At 37.6% G+C, this 17,302-nt stretch overlaps 1 protein-coding gene across 5 annotated transcripts in view; it reads left to right on the top strand.

Annotated features, from left to right (window-relative positions):
• The window catches only part of UTRN (utrophin), a 329,881-nt gene that overhangs the window by 278,205 nt on the left and 34,374 nt on the right, over nucleotides 1-17,302 (top strand). For all 5 annotated transcript variants that reach the window (XM_056488825.1, XM_056488823.1, XM_056488826.1 and 2 more), the window contains 4 exons: nucleotides 528-729; nucleotides 7,100-7,185; nucleotides 13,867-14,024; nucleotides 16,401-16,567. In XM_056488825.1, the coding sequence (XP_056344800.1) occupies nucleotides 528-729; nucleotides 7,100-7,185; nucleotides 13,867-14,024; nucleotides 16,401-16,567 (613 nt within the window). The remainder of the gene's footprint in view (nucleotides 1-527; nucleotides 730-7,099; nucleotides 7,186-13,866; nucleotides 14,025-16,400; nucleotides 16,568-17,302) is intronic.

Raw genomic sequence — 17,302 nt, forward strand, 5'->3', positions numbered from 1 at the left:
ATCTTCCTTTGTCCCTCTCCCTGCTTTCTTTTAAGCCCTAATTTAGCAACTACGGTTCAGTAATGCTGTTCAGTTAATCAGGCATCAGTATCACCTTTAAGAAAGAATTATTTCCTAAAAAATTGCTTTGCTTTACATTTGATCAAAAGTTATAGTAATTTTCTAGTATTCTACTTTATGGTATATCTAAAGAATCCTGTAAGCCTAGTGAATTCCCTGTGTGTGCATCCAAAGTTAGGATCCTCTAATTGCAAAGACTATTTTAGCAGCTATTTTAATGTTGTACTGAGCTGTTCAGTGTCATTATGATGTTTGTATTCCAGTTTTTTTTTAATAAATTGTGCCAAAATGCTGTTGACTTGTCAGAGAGGCACTATAATGTTACTAAATGAAAGCCACTGGGCTAGTTGTTTGCAGTGTTTGCTACAATTTGCACATGAACAATTACTGTCCACGTTATGCTCAGGCATCTGTATTCACACTTTTTTTTTGTAAATACTATTGTTTTTTTTTAAATCTTTTATTAGTGGACCTGTTGGACCTGAACATGACAAGTGAAGTTTTCAAACAGCACAAGTTGAGTCAAAATGATCAGTTGATTGGTGTCCAGGATGTGATCAGCTGTCTCACTACCATCTACAGTGGACTTGAAGAGAAACACAAAGACATGGTGAATGTTCCTCTCTGTGTAGACATGTGTCTTAACTGGCTACTCAACGTGTATGATAGGTAAGAAAAATGTTCCTTTTGTCACAGTGTGTACCCCCAGGAATTATAAATTATAAAGCCTTAAAAATGTCTTTATTAAAAAGTTATCTTCTTTATTGTTTTTTGCTCCATAATGACAGTGCAGTTGCTTGCAATAGGATGTTTACACATTTGCTGTTTCCAGAGACAGAACTAAGTCTCAAAAAACATGAAAGCATCCACTCCAGCAGCCCCTTGTGGTCTTGGCCAGTTCTTTCTGAGCCCCACCTCCCTTCTTTCTGCCCTGCCCTGCCCTATGTCAGCCTGCATGACCTGCAAGCAAGCTGCTGTTATTTATTTGAGCTTTTGAATCATGAGTTTGTTGCTTATTTTTCTTAGTGGCATTCACTAGTCTTATCTCTCTTGTATAGTAAAAACTGGGGAAAGGCTTGGTTTCCAGCAGCTTCTCCATGCCCTAAAATGTGTCTCCTTATCTTGCTTCAGCAAAGGCATTTCAGGACTCATTCAGAACTGACTAAAGACTCAGTAGTACAGTATAGGTTGTGGTTGCTTCAGCATGTCTGATTGAATATGTGATTTAGTTCAGAGCTATAAACAGAATTACAAATCAGAATATCTAAGCTTCATGAGGATGGTTACAAAATTTATTTTCTTTCTCCCCATTTGAAGTTGAAAAGAGCAAAAGTATTTCTTGAGTAGAGATAAAAATTCTTATACCTGGTTTGCAAATGGGAGCTCTTACTTGTAGATGTATGCATTATCTTCAGTATATTCACTCAGTGTCAAAATCTAACACTTCATCACTTTTTACTTTTTTTCCCTCAGAGGATTGTATGCCAGTTCTCCTATACTTCATGGATATTTTACTTTATTTTGGTTTTAGGGGAGAGGGAAGAAGGGAACACAGTACATAGAATCATTTGTCATTTATGTGCTGGCTACTAGCCTTCAAACATTGCTGTTAAATGTTGTGATGTTTCTGTTAGACTTCTCCCCATTACTGCTGAAAAATTAGAGGATCCATCAAATATTGACTGGGATTTCTTCCTGCATTTATTTTTATTTTGGGAGTTCTGTATTGTGAGTAAATACATTCATCACTTACAAATAGAGCAGTACATCAAGTGAGTTGCTTGACTTAAGTGTTATTGACAATTTAGAATAAGAGATGTAATAATGTCATAAAATTTTTTTTGTATTTACTGGCTGGGTTTTGTTTTCTTTCAGACTGAACATAAATCTCCTATCTTTCAGCTTACCTTTGCTTCTTAACTCCAGTTAGAAGGCAATTGTTTGATCTGTTCATATTTAAAATACATTTAGTAAGCAGCAAACTTTTCTTGCAATGTTTCTAGTTCCTCCCATTTCCCCATGACTATTATGTTGAAAACTTAGTGTAGATAATTCTTCAAGCCTGTTAAATACTTGAGTCTTTATACAAACTATGAAAAAATGAGGATGAAGGTTTACTGAGAGAAAATACTTTTACAGTGTATTTCCTTGTTCCCCTTTCAAATTCACTCCAGGAACAAAAAGAAATGCTAAAAGACCAGACACCAATTCTAAACTGGAATTTTTGATTTTGTTTTCTAAACTGGCCTTTACAAAAGAGCTAATCTGTGTCTTTGCATTTCTATTGTATATATTGCATTGGTGTTACACATATAAAATGTGTCAAGTTATTAAACTGCCAACAAAAAGCATCTGTTAGTCACATGCTGCTAACCTGAGATTTAATTACTGATTCACAGATTAATGGCAAACTGAATAGCTCTCCAGACTTAACCTGCAGATGTCTTTAGCCCTTAAAAAGAACCAATTTAGTTTTAGAAAAGGTCTGTTATGCTCTGGTATTTTCTGACACATTAGGAATGATTCATTCTGAGCAGGGGAAACACCAAAATTACATAGTGACTTCTACTACATCAAGGATTCAAAGGTTGTTCCAGACATCAACACCTGCCCTTAAAAACATTTTCTGAACTTAAAGTTCTTTGTTTTGGCTAGTCCCAAGTTTTGTTGTTTTTGGTTTGTTTTTTTTTTTTTGTTTTGTTTTTTTGGTTTTTTTTTTTGTTTGTTTGTTTTTGTTTGTTTGTTTGTTTTTTGTTTTGTTTTTTGTTTGTTTTTTTTTTGGGGGGGGGCTTTTGTTTTTTTAATTAAATTAGAAATAAATATCTTGATATATACAATGAGAACTGTGAAGGAAATTTTTTGCTCTCTAAAATACTTTGGCTAGGCCTGTGTTTAAAGCATCCAAGAGCAATAGCTGGTGATTTCTCTTTCCAACTATATACTGTCAAATTTGCTGAAATCTTCAGACATCTTTTATATAAAAAGGACTGATAGCTTTCAGTACTAATGGAATAACTTAATACCCCTTGAAATGAGTTGTTTCTATATGTACTGATTCAGAGCACTGTCTCATTTCAATTAGAATTACTCATAAAGAAACTTTTATGTGCACAGTTTAAATATTTTTCAATGTTTATCTGACTCCCTGTATTTCAACTTTTAAGTTGTCTTTTTTTTGTTGTTTGTTTTGTTGGGGTTTTTTATTTTTAATGCTAGGATACTTTTGATAATGCCTTCTTTTAAATTGAATTTCTTTGGTACATTAGTCTGAGAAGAGTATCTGTGATATCTGTGCTGACATTTTCTATATGATCAAAGCTGTCTTTTGTGATCATTTTCTGCAGCCCAATCTTCCCCTGAAGAATCACAGCTTTGTTATTTATTGTTGCATTGATACACCTGGCAGTTCTAACACCAGGCTGTTAATATCCCAGGCCTTACCAGCATGTTCATTTCAGTAAAATCTGAACTTCTGAGGAATGTGGGTGAGATACCTGCTCAGTCAGCCTTAACTTTATGCCCTGGTTTTGACAGTAGCTGATGGAAGTTTTCCGCATGCACTCCGATTGCATCCCCTGTGTTTGTGATGGCTCTTTGGATTCATGGAGCACTCAGGGGGAGCAGCTTAGCAGGCTGTGATAGCAGTGGGAAGGGTCTGGCCCTCAATAAGGCAGGGAAATGAGCTCCTCTGTCTGCCTTGTCTGTGGGTGATGGAGGGCAGGTGTCTGTGCTGCCCTTCATAGTTCCACCAGGCTGCCTCGTGTTGCTGGGCTATGCAGATTAGTGACAGCTGCAGTCCCTGCTACCCTCAGCTGCACTGCCAGTGCTGTCTAGGCTTGAGAGCTCTTTGACAAGAGAAGCCAGAGCTCATCTTCATTCTCTAGTTTTCCTTGCTAGGACCTGATGTTGGTATGCTATTGTCTCCCCTCCCCTAGGGCCACAGGGCTCCTCTAGACTTCATGTTATAATTTTGTTTTCCAAGATTCTTCATTGTGTATTCCTGTTGCAATCTCTTATATTTAATCTTGTTGCACGTCTGACAACTTTTTCTTAATCTGGCTAACTCCTGTATGCAGCTGTGCCCATCACTGGTTGTCCCTTTGACATTCACATATTTAGATAAAATGCTTTTATATACTATATCTATGCCATCACAGTGCAACAAAATATTTGCATAATACTGTTGGTAAACAGTAGTTTTACATTTACATTCAACAAGCTAGTATTAATTATATCCTGATTAGCACATTTAATTTGCAGGTTTCACAGGCCTCTGTTTTGACTGTGGTATATACTATGTTTGTCTGTCAAGAAGTTTTGGATCCTAATTCTGTGTTAGGAAGTTATTTAGAGAAAGGAATAGATTCAGGCTGCCCTTCATCAGGATCAGAGCAAAAAAGTATCTTAGCTGCTTAAAGTGGCCTTATCAATTGATTTTGTAATGACAAGCATGCTTGTATTGCTATAATGAATCTGAATAGTGTGCTGACATTTTGGCATATAGACCTATAAATTTTTATGAATTCAGAAATTAAAAACTTTCTTGAACCTTCCCACTATAAGGCCTTGATTCTTAGGCGTTTGTACACGTAGGACAATTAGATGGTTGTGCTGCCATTCAGAGGCACCCTGCAAGACAGGCTGGCGGCAAAGCAGCCTGGTAGTCTCCCAGTAGGTCGAGGGAGGTGATCCTGCACTTCTGCTCGGCATTGGTGAGACACATCTGGAGTCCTGGGTCCAGTTCTGGGCTCCCCCAATACAAAAGAGATGTGGACAAACTGGCATGAGTCCAGTGAAGTACCATGAAGATAATTAAGAACTTGGAGCAATTGTATCAGTAGATGTATAAGTAGAGGCTGAGAGAGATGGGACTTTTCAACCCGGGGAAGAGAAGTTTCAGAGGGATATTATCAATGTGCATAAATACCCAACAGGAGCAGAGGAGAAGATGGAGCCAGGCTTTTCTCAATGGTGTGCAGTGACAGGACAAGAGACAGCAGGCACAGCCTGAAACACGGGAAATTTTGCTTAAACTTATAAGAAAAGAGATGTTTTTTAATGTGAGAGTGATCAAACTGTGCTACGGGTTATTCAGAGACGCTGTTCAGTCTCCATCCTTGAAGATACTGATGTGGTGGGATATGATCCAGGAGAACCTGCTCTGCATGACTAAGCAGGGTCATTGGTCTCTGGAGGCCCCTCCTTATGTCAGTGGTTTTGTGACTCATGAAGCTGAGAAAGCTTAAACCATTGGCTTGGAAATATCAGGACTATGGGTTTGTGGGGAGAGAGGGAGTGTGTGTGGATTTAATTTTGGTGTATTGGGTATTTTTCTGTATATATGTCATTACAGTGCTGATATTTGTTTCCAAGAAAGAGACTGGGGTGAATTTCCAAGAAAGAGACTGGAGTGAATATGTTACTCTTTCAAAAAATGCAATATTGCATACTTTGTAATTATTTATGTAATTTATTAAGAAAATGCTTTTTTGTGTGAAGGAAGTTTTTCAAAGACCCTAGAGAAATCTCCTGAAATCAAGAGAAGCTTGAAGCCTTGACATTTGTGCCCTGATCTTTTAGCTGCAAAGTCTCACTTTCTGTCTTTAAAAAACAAATGATGTGGTCAGTCCTGAGTTAAATCAAACCCAAATGAATGTTCACTTTTTTTTTTTCTGATGAATATAAATTTAAAGCACAAACAACCATATAGGGAAGGAATAGGGAAATAACTTTATCAGGATGTAAAATGAGCCATTTAGATGGCAAGGTATGCCAGAATGATGTAGTGTCTGTGATTGAAAGAGGTAATTTGAAGCTAAGCTTGAATATATAAAAAGGTGGCACTTTTATAGCATTCTGGAAAATTGGGTCCTGATTTTCCAACTAGGCAGTAAAAGTAATAGATGTTTTTGATTAATTTGGCAATAATTTCTCTGTACCTCTGTTCCATCTTATGGAATGAAGATACTGCTGTCTACGTTACTAGATTAGATGATGTTGTGAAGACAAATGCATTAATATTTGTAAGTTGCTTAGCTATTTTATCAAGAACCCAGGAGTAAATTACTAATTTTGTATTCAGCACAACACTTGTGAAGTAAATCAGACAGCAGAGACCATATGCTGAATGGATAGGATAGAAAGAAATATGTAATAACCCCTTCAGAAGTAATTAAAGTATATATAACTTCCGTATGCAAGTAAGGTTTGAGGTGATACTAAATTTAGTGTTACCTTACTTGTAAGTGAAAGACCCAGCTAACCTTATGTGTCTATTATATACAGTTTAACTATTCAGAAAAAATTTTTTGCCGTGTCTCATTTAAAGACAAATTGTGTCATGTTTTTTCCATATTTGAAAGAAAAATTTCTAAGAATATGTTTCTGCATTGATCTTCTGAACCTTAAAATTGTCCCTTTCCATGTAAGCTGGGTTTGTTGTTTTAGTATCTTTTTGAACAGCATTTGCCCTGCAGGCTTAACAGTACTTACTTATCTGTTCTCAAGTTGCTTTTTAGGTTTGGAGATACTTTTTTCCATCATTGCTTAAAAAGAATGACAGCTCCAAATCATTGAATTAGTGCATGTGATTGTCTGTTTGTGTCTCGATATTGTGTATATCAGAACATTTTAAGCAAAACAAAAATAGAAGGAAAAAGGTATTTAATTACTGTGATATGAAAACTTGGGTTTTATTTTACAATCCTTGTGTTTCACACTGAGTAATTCGCCTTCCTGCTGTGTGCTCATGTATTTTTTCCTGTGTATACAACTGTAATAAATCACTTTCAGAACTTTGCAGAGCTAACTGTTCTTTTGCAGTAATACAAGCTGTTTTGACACATAAAATCACTTGGAAGGCAAAGCGAGCTTTTGTAAGGGAAGAATTCTTTATGTGATCTTTAGTGTTAATGCTTTTTTCGAGATCTGAAGTGTATTTGAAATATAACTCTCCGATGTCTTTGTATTATTTAATAGACTTGAGTTGGAACGAAATAAAATGAAACTGTATTAAATTGTCTTTTCTTTATAATTTCAGTGGCCGAACTGGAAAAATTCGAGTGCAGTCCCTGAAAATTGGCTTGATGTCTCTTTCTAAGGGCCTTCTGGAAGAGAAGTACAGATGTAAGGAACAATTTCTTTTACAAAATACTCTGTATAATTAAGTCATGTACAATGACAAAGTACCTAGCAAAATTTGTAGTAAAACATTTCTCATGCCTGTTGCAGAGCAGTTTTCTTTTGAGTAAGTAAAAGAGAATTATTTTCATTATCACCAATGATAATGGTTAAAGTAGGATTTATATCTTGACTGGGAAGTATTGCTGTCCATTCTGAATTACCAGAAGTCACAGTACTGCAGTCCCCAGAAGAAAAGGAGAATATAGCTGTGTGGAAGATAGAGAAGTATTATATTTGATTCTGTTCTCTTTTGTATGTGTATATTTTTTGTTTAGGGAAAAACCAAGCAAGTTAGTGCTGATTACATCAGATTTATATGGCTGATAAAGCAAGGAAATACATCAAAATCCTGCAATTGCATTTAGTGGTCTACAAGAGAGACTATCTCAACTCTGAAAATGGTTTTCCAGTAGATGTGCTTTCTGCCAGAACTGCACAATGAAAGTTTAAATTATATTGAATTTAGTAATCTCACAAGCTTGAGAAATACCGAGTAATACAAAAAATACTGTACAAAAATAAATGCAGGACCAGAAGAGAATTGAGTAGCTGTGTGGAAAAAAAGCCCTGACAAATACAGAAAAAAAAAAAAAAGATGAAGCTCTGTATTAGAGCATTCTACACAATGGGCATTTATATATTATGTACATAATCTTAAATTTGCTGTTCTTTACAGTAGTTCCTTGACTCATTTTGGAAACACATGAAAAAAATTATGGAGAGACTGAATTTGGTCGATGTACCTTTGAGGCTCTGCAAAAATTTCTGCTTTCCTTAAGAGCATTTGTAGGCAATCTTGTAAACTTGGTTATTAACATTGAGCAAAAATAGAGGTGTTTTGTGCATTGGGTCATATTTTGACATCTGAATGACATGCTGAGACTTTTGGGTGTTTAGTTTCCTTCTGTCATTTGACATATATATGAAGTATATGTGAAGAATTCCACAACTGAAAAAGAGCTTGACATACCTTTGTTTCATCGTGACAATTCAGAAGGTAATCTGCTGTTCTGTGTGAAATCAAAAGCTTTCATAAAGTTGTAGGAGTTAGGCTGTGGATGATGAACTGATAACTGTAGGAAAAGATGGTTTTTACAAAACTCTGAAACCTGAGAATACTCCCATTAAATTGCTATTGGTAATACATTAGTATACAGTTGCCAAATATAGGCACTGAAGCAGAATAAGGAAATTACTAGGTCAGCTTCATATTTGTTGTTGCTTTGTGTTAAGTAGTAAAATTAAAATGGCAGCTGATGGTGGCTACAGATTTTACATCATTTATGTCAGAAAGGTGGACTTTTACTCTGAAGGATGCTGTGAGAAATCCTAAAAAAATAAGTAGAGAATAAGTCTCAGAATACTTTTGTACCAAGTGATCATAGCTTCAACCTGAAATACATCTGAAATTAAAGTAGTTGCTCGCATTCTCGAAGCAGAGCATTGAGTCAAATAATGCATCCTTTTTGTTGTAACTTCTGCTCTGATCAATGTGCCAGGCTTTGATATCTTTGTTAGCTTTATTGTCCTTATGAACATTAATATTGTCACAGGAGAATTCTTCAATCTAAAAGAAATTTTGCTAACAAAGGAAGTGTGTGTCAGGTACTGTTCTTGGCTTGCAGTGGCTTTGAAGTCAGCATTTTGGGGTCCTCTGGCACAAGCTGTCACAGACTGATCTTTGATACCATCTCTTTTGGTTCTTTTGATTTTGTCATCATCTCTTGTTGGGAGAAATTTTATCATATCTACTGAGTTTTCAGTCCTCGAGTGAAAATTGTAATGGAATTCCTGAATATTTTCAAGTCAGTCACTTGGAAAAAAACCAGGACCCCCAAACATGAATGCTTAATACTAATTATCCACCTTTTGAAATTTCCCTTTCTCAGACCAGCTCCTGGCATTGGCTTCTTTTTTTGGCTGTTTCTTCCACGCATTTCTGAGTCATTGGCATTGGCAGTCATAGGCTGCTGTGAGAGTGACAGTCATCAGCTGGTTGTGGCTAGAGCTCTTAGCTGAGCACAGACTGTGCCTTAAATGCACTAGGCTTGGAGAGGCAAACTCTTCTTACAGTAGTTGGTGGTAAAATAAGCAAATTTTCTTCCTTTAAAAACTTTTGGATGAACTCTTAATTCTTTTGTAAAGCTCTCGACTACAATGTTTGCTGCTTGTCTTCATCCTTCCTGTAGACTGTATGTTCATTTCCAGTGTAGTATGGGTAGGACCTTTTCACTTGACACGTTTTTAAAAAATGTTTTGACTGAGAAATTTTTGTGAATTTTTTTTTTATTTAATTAAGCTTCTTTTTAAGGTTCTAGTTCAGGGTTGACATGAGAATGGATCTTTAATTAAAAATCTCAATTGCTTTAAAGGAAACATAGAAGCCTCAATTAAAGAATGCCTATTCCTGAAAATGTTTAAGGCATGCTTAACTTCAAGCACATGCCTGAGTGCTCCTAAGAATAAAAATGGACCTCCACAAGTAATTCAGTAATTATGAGCTGCTTACATCTATGCTTTAGGGCAAGAACTCTCAAGCTTCTTTCTGCTTTCTCATCTGACAAGTAGGGTCACTTGTGAGCTACAGAAAAATGCATTTGTGTGTACTTCACTCTGCACTTGTTTCTAACACCCAAAGCCCAAACTGGCAGCAGAAACAGAAAAAAAAACCCATGTGGAGTTTTTTACAGTGTGTAGATTTTTTGTCATATAATTTAATGTGTAAAATCTTTGATTTAAGATGAAAAAGAAGGGCTACTTAATAAATCTCATCTTCTAAGCAGTTCAGTTTTCAAGTGATGTACAACATCCTTGGAATACTTGAATGTTTTTTTACTGTTGTGTTTATTTTGTCTATTTTCAAACTATTTGGAACTGACAAAAAAAAAGAAGACATTAGAATGTGTGTTCTGTTTTTGACAATGTAACGTAAAATGTGGGTTGTAGACATCTTTCTACTAACTATCTTATTGTCCTTTTGATAGGAATTCAATAAACTTTTCAATATTTTCAAGTATCCCTTTCTTTATCAGCCATTAAGTATATTTCTTTCAGATTGTCTAACTAAGTTGCAGTTTGGGTCCCACTGGCTGTAATCCTCAAAATACTAGAGCGAGGCTGAATTTATTTAAATGATTTCTCTTTTCCTGGTTTCTGGTTTTTTTGTACAACTCGGGTCTGAATAATCTTTTCTCTTCTTCCTCAGTCATTCTTCTTGTCCTTTGGTAGAGTCTCTTATCAGTTTAAGCTTTATATCAATGTATTTTATGTTGAAACTCCTTTAAGGTGTATGTACATGTGAACAAACTCCATTTAAAAGAGGTTGTGGCTTTTGAGATTGCTGGTGGGTGATGTATGGAGTCCCCTTTCCCACCGGTGGGAAAGCCTGGGTGCTCCCTGTCAGAGCTAAAGCAGGCTCTCTTCCATCTCCCACTTGAGAGATGCTCTTGCCATGCCTCCTTTGCCAGGGAAGAGCTCATGGGTTATTTGGAGCAGGTAGCCCAGATAACAACAGCATTCTCCCTTTCCATGCCTTCAGTTTAGGAGCTTTTCCTCCTGTGTGCCACATTGAAGGCATGGAGGGGTTTGGGAAAAGAGGATACCATCCTTGAACTCCTTGCACCTGGACAGTCTTTGGCTGTGGCACAGCTGCCAGTGTTAAGAAACAAATAATTTGAAGGAGTTAGAGATCTTTGAAGGTGTTTGCTAATCCTAGCTAATCACTATTCCCTCTCCTGTCATGTTTTCCTCTATTTTCCAGATCCACAATCAACTGAAGTTTTAGGGCTTAGGAAATTACTTCATCTGCCTCCCAGCTCCAGCAGCTAATGAATTGTTCTTCTTTTATGGCCTGTTTCCCCTGCAGACTGATGCAAACAGAAAGAATAAGACAATTTCTTTTTTTTTTTTTTTTTCATTCTTTTAATACTATCAGGTTTTTTAAAAAAAATTACTCTTAGAAATTGAAAACCTGTTCCATTCACAGCTGAAGAAGATAGCCAGGATCTGGGATTGCCAAGAGGAGCCTGAAGCTGTACAGTATTTTAATTCAGTATATTAATTCTGTCCCCTCTATTGTCGTGTTGTTTTTTTTCTCAACACTGAGTGGACAAGATGCTGTAGGTGCTGTTTGACTAGACAAGAAAGGGTGAGAAAAATAAATAAAATCTAATAATTAGTTCAGTCTCCTGGATTTTTATTTTGTGAAGATCCTTTATTCTGCTGCCACCTCCTTTGAGAAGAAAAGTGTGCCCAATTGTCTGAAACACACTGACAAAGCTTTCCAGTTGCTCCAAATGAAGGGCAAAACAATTTACACCATGTAATAAGAGTTACTTATGAATGTTTCTGAACAAAGACTGTCTTTTTCTCAAGCAGAAGTGCAGTCAGACTGAATTTTCAAATTTTGTTTCTCTCTAATTTATTAGTGGTCGTTCTGATGGGAAACATGAAAAAGTAAGGGCATAATATAAATGGATTCTTTTAAAATTACTTGGAGCTTTAATCCAAGCCAGCCACTGAGTGCAAGAGGAGATTGCAAAAACCAACTGGAATAAACATAAGAATTTGATTCCACTTCTTCTGTAATTTGTACAAATCACAGAGTTAAAAAATACGATAAACACAGCATTTAAGATGTTTTCAGAAAAGATTAATCTTGTGACTAAATGTTAATGTACACAGCTACAGAGTTCATAAATCAAAATTATTGGCAGAAACATTAGCATTTTTAGCTGAGCATTTTAACAATTGTCCAATCAAGGAAATGTGCTAAGAAAGCACTTGAGAAATAGCTGTATTGCTGACAGGCCTATTAACTCAGTGCTTTGCTGTGAGTGTAGGTACAAGAAGTATCTTCCTTCCCAGTGCCTGTATCTGGAAGAATTTTCTTGATCCCTTTCAGCATCATTTTTTTTCTCTTGTTACAGTCATCCTGGTTCATCCATTTATACTGCAGGGCTTGACACCTACCTTAGGAAAATGGAATCAATGAAGAAAAAGATGTGATTATTGTTAAGCTCAAGTTGTCTTTCTGGCTGCTGCTCTTGCTTTAAGTGTTTCACATGGCCACTTGTGACTTGTGGTGACTTCCAGTCCCAGTTCAGAGTGATTGTGCTTGTGTCCCCAACCAATTGAAGCATGACATGCATTTTTAGCATAAGATGTGGATATCTGAAATATTACTTCATTCTTCATGGAGTCATAGAATAGTTTGGTTTGGAAGGGGCTTTAAAAGATCATCTAGACCAACTGCCTTGCAATTAGCTGGGTCATCTTCTGCTGGATCAAGTTGCTCCAAACCCTGTCCAATCTGGCCTTTAATGTTTTCAGGGATAGAGCATCTGCCACCTCTCTGGACAACTTGTCCTAGTGTTTTGCTTCCCTCCTTGTAAAAAATTTATTAATAACTAGTCTAAATCTGCCTTCTTTTAGTTTAAAACCATTACTACTTGTCCTATTGCAACGGGCCCTGCTAAAAGTTTTGTTCCCAGCTTTCTTATAAGTCCCCTTTGAGTACTGAAAAGATACAGTAAGGTGTCCCTGAAGACTTCAGGCTGAACAACCCCAGCTTTCTCAGCCTTTCTTCAGAGTGATGGAACATCTCTCCTGTGATGAGTTTTTTGGCTTTCCTTTGGATCTGCTCTTACAGCTCCATGTCTTTCCTGTGCTGGAAACTTCAGAGCTGGACTCAGTACTCCAGGTGGGATCTCACAAGAGCAGAGTGTGCAGAATCCCCCCATCAATCTGCTGGCCATACTGCTTCTGATGCAACCCAGGATACAGCTGACTTTCTGGGCTGTCCAGCTTTTCATCTGCCAGCACCCTCAAGTCCTTCTCCCCAGGGCTGCCCTCAGTCCTTCATCCCCCAGCCTGAACTGATTCTGGGGCTGCAAGCACCTTGCACTTGGCCTTGTTGAACCCATGAGGTTCCCAGGATCCCACTTTTCATGCTTGTTCAGGTGGGGATGGCATCCCATCCTCCAGGTGTGTCAGCCACACCACTTGGCTTAGTGTCACTTTCAGACCTGCTGAGAGTGCACTTGATCCCTTCATCTGTTTTATTAATGAAGATATCAAATGAAACATTGGTCCCAGTAGGGACCCTTGAGGGATATCACTTGTCACTGCTGTCCACTGAGACTCTGAGCTGTTGACCACTAGGCTCTTGTTGGCCACATCCAACCAATTCCTTATCCATCTAACAGTCTCTCTTGAATTTGGAGAGAAGGATGTTGTGAAGGTCTGTGTCAAAAGCCTTACAGAAGTCCAGAGAGATGACATCCATAGTCATGCCCCTGTCCACTAATGTAGTCATTCTGCCATAGGAAATCATTAGTTTTTTCAGGCAGGAGTTTTTGCTGGTGAAGCTGTGCTGCCTCAAATCATCTTCCTGTCCACCACGTGCCATGAGAAGCCATATAGTTTCATTTGTTTTGGCCTTATTTTTCTCATTTATATGGTTGCAAATCAAGATTAGATGAAGATAAATTCTTGTAAATGGGACAGTGGCTGTTTTTAACCATGACAATAATACAGAAATTAAAAGCTTGAGCTGCAGTGTTACCGAGTGAGAGGAGGTGTACATGGAAATGGAATGAGATGGTGTCTTTTGTTGTGTTGCAGACCTCTTCAAGGAGGTGGCAGGCCCTACAGAAATGTGTGACCAGAGGCAGCTGGGCCTCCTGCTTCACGATGCTATCCAGATCCCACGACAGCTCGGGGAAGTGGCAGCCTTCGGCGGCAGCAACATTGAGCCCAGTGTGCGCAGCTGCTTCCAGCAGGTGAGAAAAAGACCTTCGTCTGAAGAACAAAACAAAACCAAACTCTCTCTTAAGTTTACAGATTCACTTATACATGCTGATGTAAAAAGAGGAGAGGAATGTAAAAACATCCACTGAGTTTTGAAGAGAAATGAATATGTTCCTGCAACTAAGTATGGGAAATTCATGTGAAAATGCAGCTGTAAAAGATGGTTTATGATTTACAAGAGGATCAAACAGATCATATTTAGCCAGAAGAATATATAAATCTTCATGATTCTGACAGTGTTTGCTGCTCTAAAAGCTGTTAAAAAATTTTGTAGCAGCCAATTATCCTGCTTTGCATTGTTCCAAGCAACTTGATGCTGAGAAAACCACATACTTTTTCCAGCAGGAATGAGGCATGATCTCAACAGAACAAGAAAATGAGGTTGATAGTAATTTTTGACCTTGTGCATCAGGAAATTATTTCGCATTATGTTGCTGACAAAAGACCTTGCAGTTGCATGAAACTTCAAGTGTAGTCGTTTTTATACTGTGAGGCTTTATGCAGCAGATCAGAACGTGGAATAAAGCCCTTGCAGCCTGCTGTGCAGCTCCACACTACATGCAGGGGGTTAATGAGGCTGCAAGGAGTGTCTCTGTCTGTTTAAAGAAGATGTGAATTAAAAACAGGATGTTGTAATGAAACACAGCTAACTCTGACTTTTTCAAGGATGCCTAAGGCTCCAACTGTTAGCTATTGATAGCTATACTGCTTCAGTGCACTATTTGTATGAAAGCAGCTGATTTGAGCATTATCAGAAATTGTATAGATTAAAAATACACCATAGCTTATATAAAATTACTGACTTGGGTATTTTATTTTATTTTATTGAATTGAACATTAAAGATTTTAGTGAACTTTCAGAGGATTTTATTTTGCCATTTTTTCATAGATATTTCTACATTTTTGTCCAGTTCATTAAAAAATGCAGTTGTTCTAGCTTTTTTTTTTTTTCGGAACTATTAGATTCATTTCTAGATTCAGGCAATTAGGATTGGAAGAGTGTGCAGGTCATGAATAATTCGGTAGATACTTAGAGAAGTTGGCTTGACCAATTAACCACGTAAAGCTTCCCCTGATGTTTTAAAATTACTGCTTCAGACAATAAAGGATGGTGCTTGACATATCTATCACTGGCCTTGAGTGGTTTGAGTCATGCTGAAACAAATGATTCATTTAGTATTTGCAGACTTCCTTTGTGACAGAGGAATGACCTTTATGTCCCTCAAGGATCTACCCCATCTCCCATGCTATTCAGTTATGGGTGGGGGTGCTAGCAAGATAGTGTTTAAATACTTGATGTGTTACTACAATTATACTGATAATGAGGTTGCAGCCCTCATCTCACATGAGTAGTTCAAGTTCAGCCCTGGTCATTAGGAGAGCATAGAGAAAATGTGCAGCTGCATGTCAGTTATCTCAGCCCAGTGAAAACAAGTATTTTGTTGGCGAGGAAGAAACACTCTCTTTTTTTTGTGCTTCTCGCTCTTTCTTCCAAAACATGACTAGGTTAAGAAGCCTAGCATTACTTTCCATCATGTGTTACCGTTTAAGAATAACTTTCATTTTAAGCTTTATTTTATTGCTTCCACTGAGCTCAGAAATATGGCCTGTGTTGTTATTGCTGACAAAGTTGATGAATGCAATACCTTTATAGCTAGGTTCCTTCAGTGGTTACAGCTTGAAAATGTGGAAGTGTGTTTGCTTGCTTCTTTAAAAAATCAAGTTAATACCTTAGCTCTGCTGTATTCTAGCAGTGACTGGCTATAATTGGTAGAGCCCTTTCTCATTCTTTGCCTGTTTGTTTATTGTGTGTGTGTGTTGTGTTTAATGTGCTAACTGGAAAGAACACACTGGACTTAGAAAACAATAAAAAATTGACAAATCTTGGGGCAGTCAGTACACACATGCAAACACTACTGACTTTAGTGTTTTGCAATCAATCTTAACTCAGAAGACAGCCATGTCTTCAGTATGTCTGAACTGCAGAATGTGCTTCCCTTTCATGCTCACACTTACTTTTCAAGTTCTTTGAGTTGAGAGATAGCTTTACTATACAGTCTGTTACTTCTTTACTGTGTCCTCCATCTTTGTTACCGTCTACTTTATCACAGCTGTTTAGTCTTCTATAGTCTTACTGACTTAAATTGTTTTCATTATTTTCATTTTCATTGAGGCTATTTCTTGTGTCCTGTGAATGCTTTTGGATTAAACTGTCATGGAAAGAATTCACGCAGGTATTGGGGTCTTTTTTCCATAGAATTCTAAGGAAAATCTACTTGTGGGTGTCTGCTGTTTTGTTTTGGTTGTTGTTTTTTTTTAATTTGGATGTGGATTTTTTCTCTCCACAGAACCACAATAAGCCAGAAATAACTGTAAAGCAGTTCATAGATTGGATGCGCTTAGAACCACAGTCTATGGTGTGGTTACCAGTTCTACACCGTGTGGCAGCTGCAGAAACAGCAAAGCATCAGGCCAAGTGCAACATCTGTAAAGAGTGTCCAATTGTTGGATTTAGGTAAGAGGAGAGATGTTAGGTGCAATGTTTCTCTGAAAATATCCAGACGTTTGTGTCTTCCAACAAGTGAAGCTCTTTCTGTCTGTTTTCCCACTGTTTTCCTTCTTTAAGATGGGATCTGCCACCCCTGGTGAGGCCACAGTGTGGCCTGAGCCAGTGCAGTTCTGGCTTATGCAGTGCCACTGTTAGACACACAGTGGTCCTGCAGCTGACAGAGGTGGTGTCATCAGATGTTCTTGTGTTGATGGATCCAAGAGATAGCAAATGAAGTATAAATGCACCCCATGTGTTCTGTAAGCACAAGATCAAGAGGATCTGTAAGAAAGGAATCTGTAAGAAAAAATGTGGACTGTCTGCCTGCTCTCCTGCATAAGGATTGGGAAACTAACTTATGCCAGGCAGTATAAAACACCCTTCAATATCAGTCTTTCCTTGCTTAAAACAAACACTGATACGTTGCTGTGTTGAGACTTGCAAAGTTCCTGTCTGTGTCCCTGAACATAATCTAACATCTTTTCAAAGAAAGGTGTGAATACTAAAAGAAAAGGTTACATGGGGAACATTCTCCATGTAATTCTCCTAAACTGTAGTTGGTTCCTTTAGCAAGTATTGCTATGACTAACATGCACTTGTAAATTGATTGCTCCAGTGTATAAAGCAATGCAACCCCCACCTCCAAAATCTGCAGTAAAGGCTACAGCTAAAGTTAATCATAACTGGCTTTTTCCTCTGCTG

Source organism: Oenanthe melanoleuca, chromosome 3, assembly GCF_029582105.1.
Source record: "Oenanthe melanoleuca isolate GR-GAL-2019-014 chromosome 3, OMel1.0, whole genome shotgun sequence".
NCBI classification, from domain to species: Eukaryota; Metazoa; Chordata; class Aves; order Passeriformes; family Muscicapidae; genus Oenanthe; species Oenanthe melanoleuca.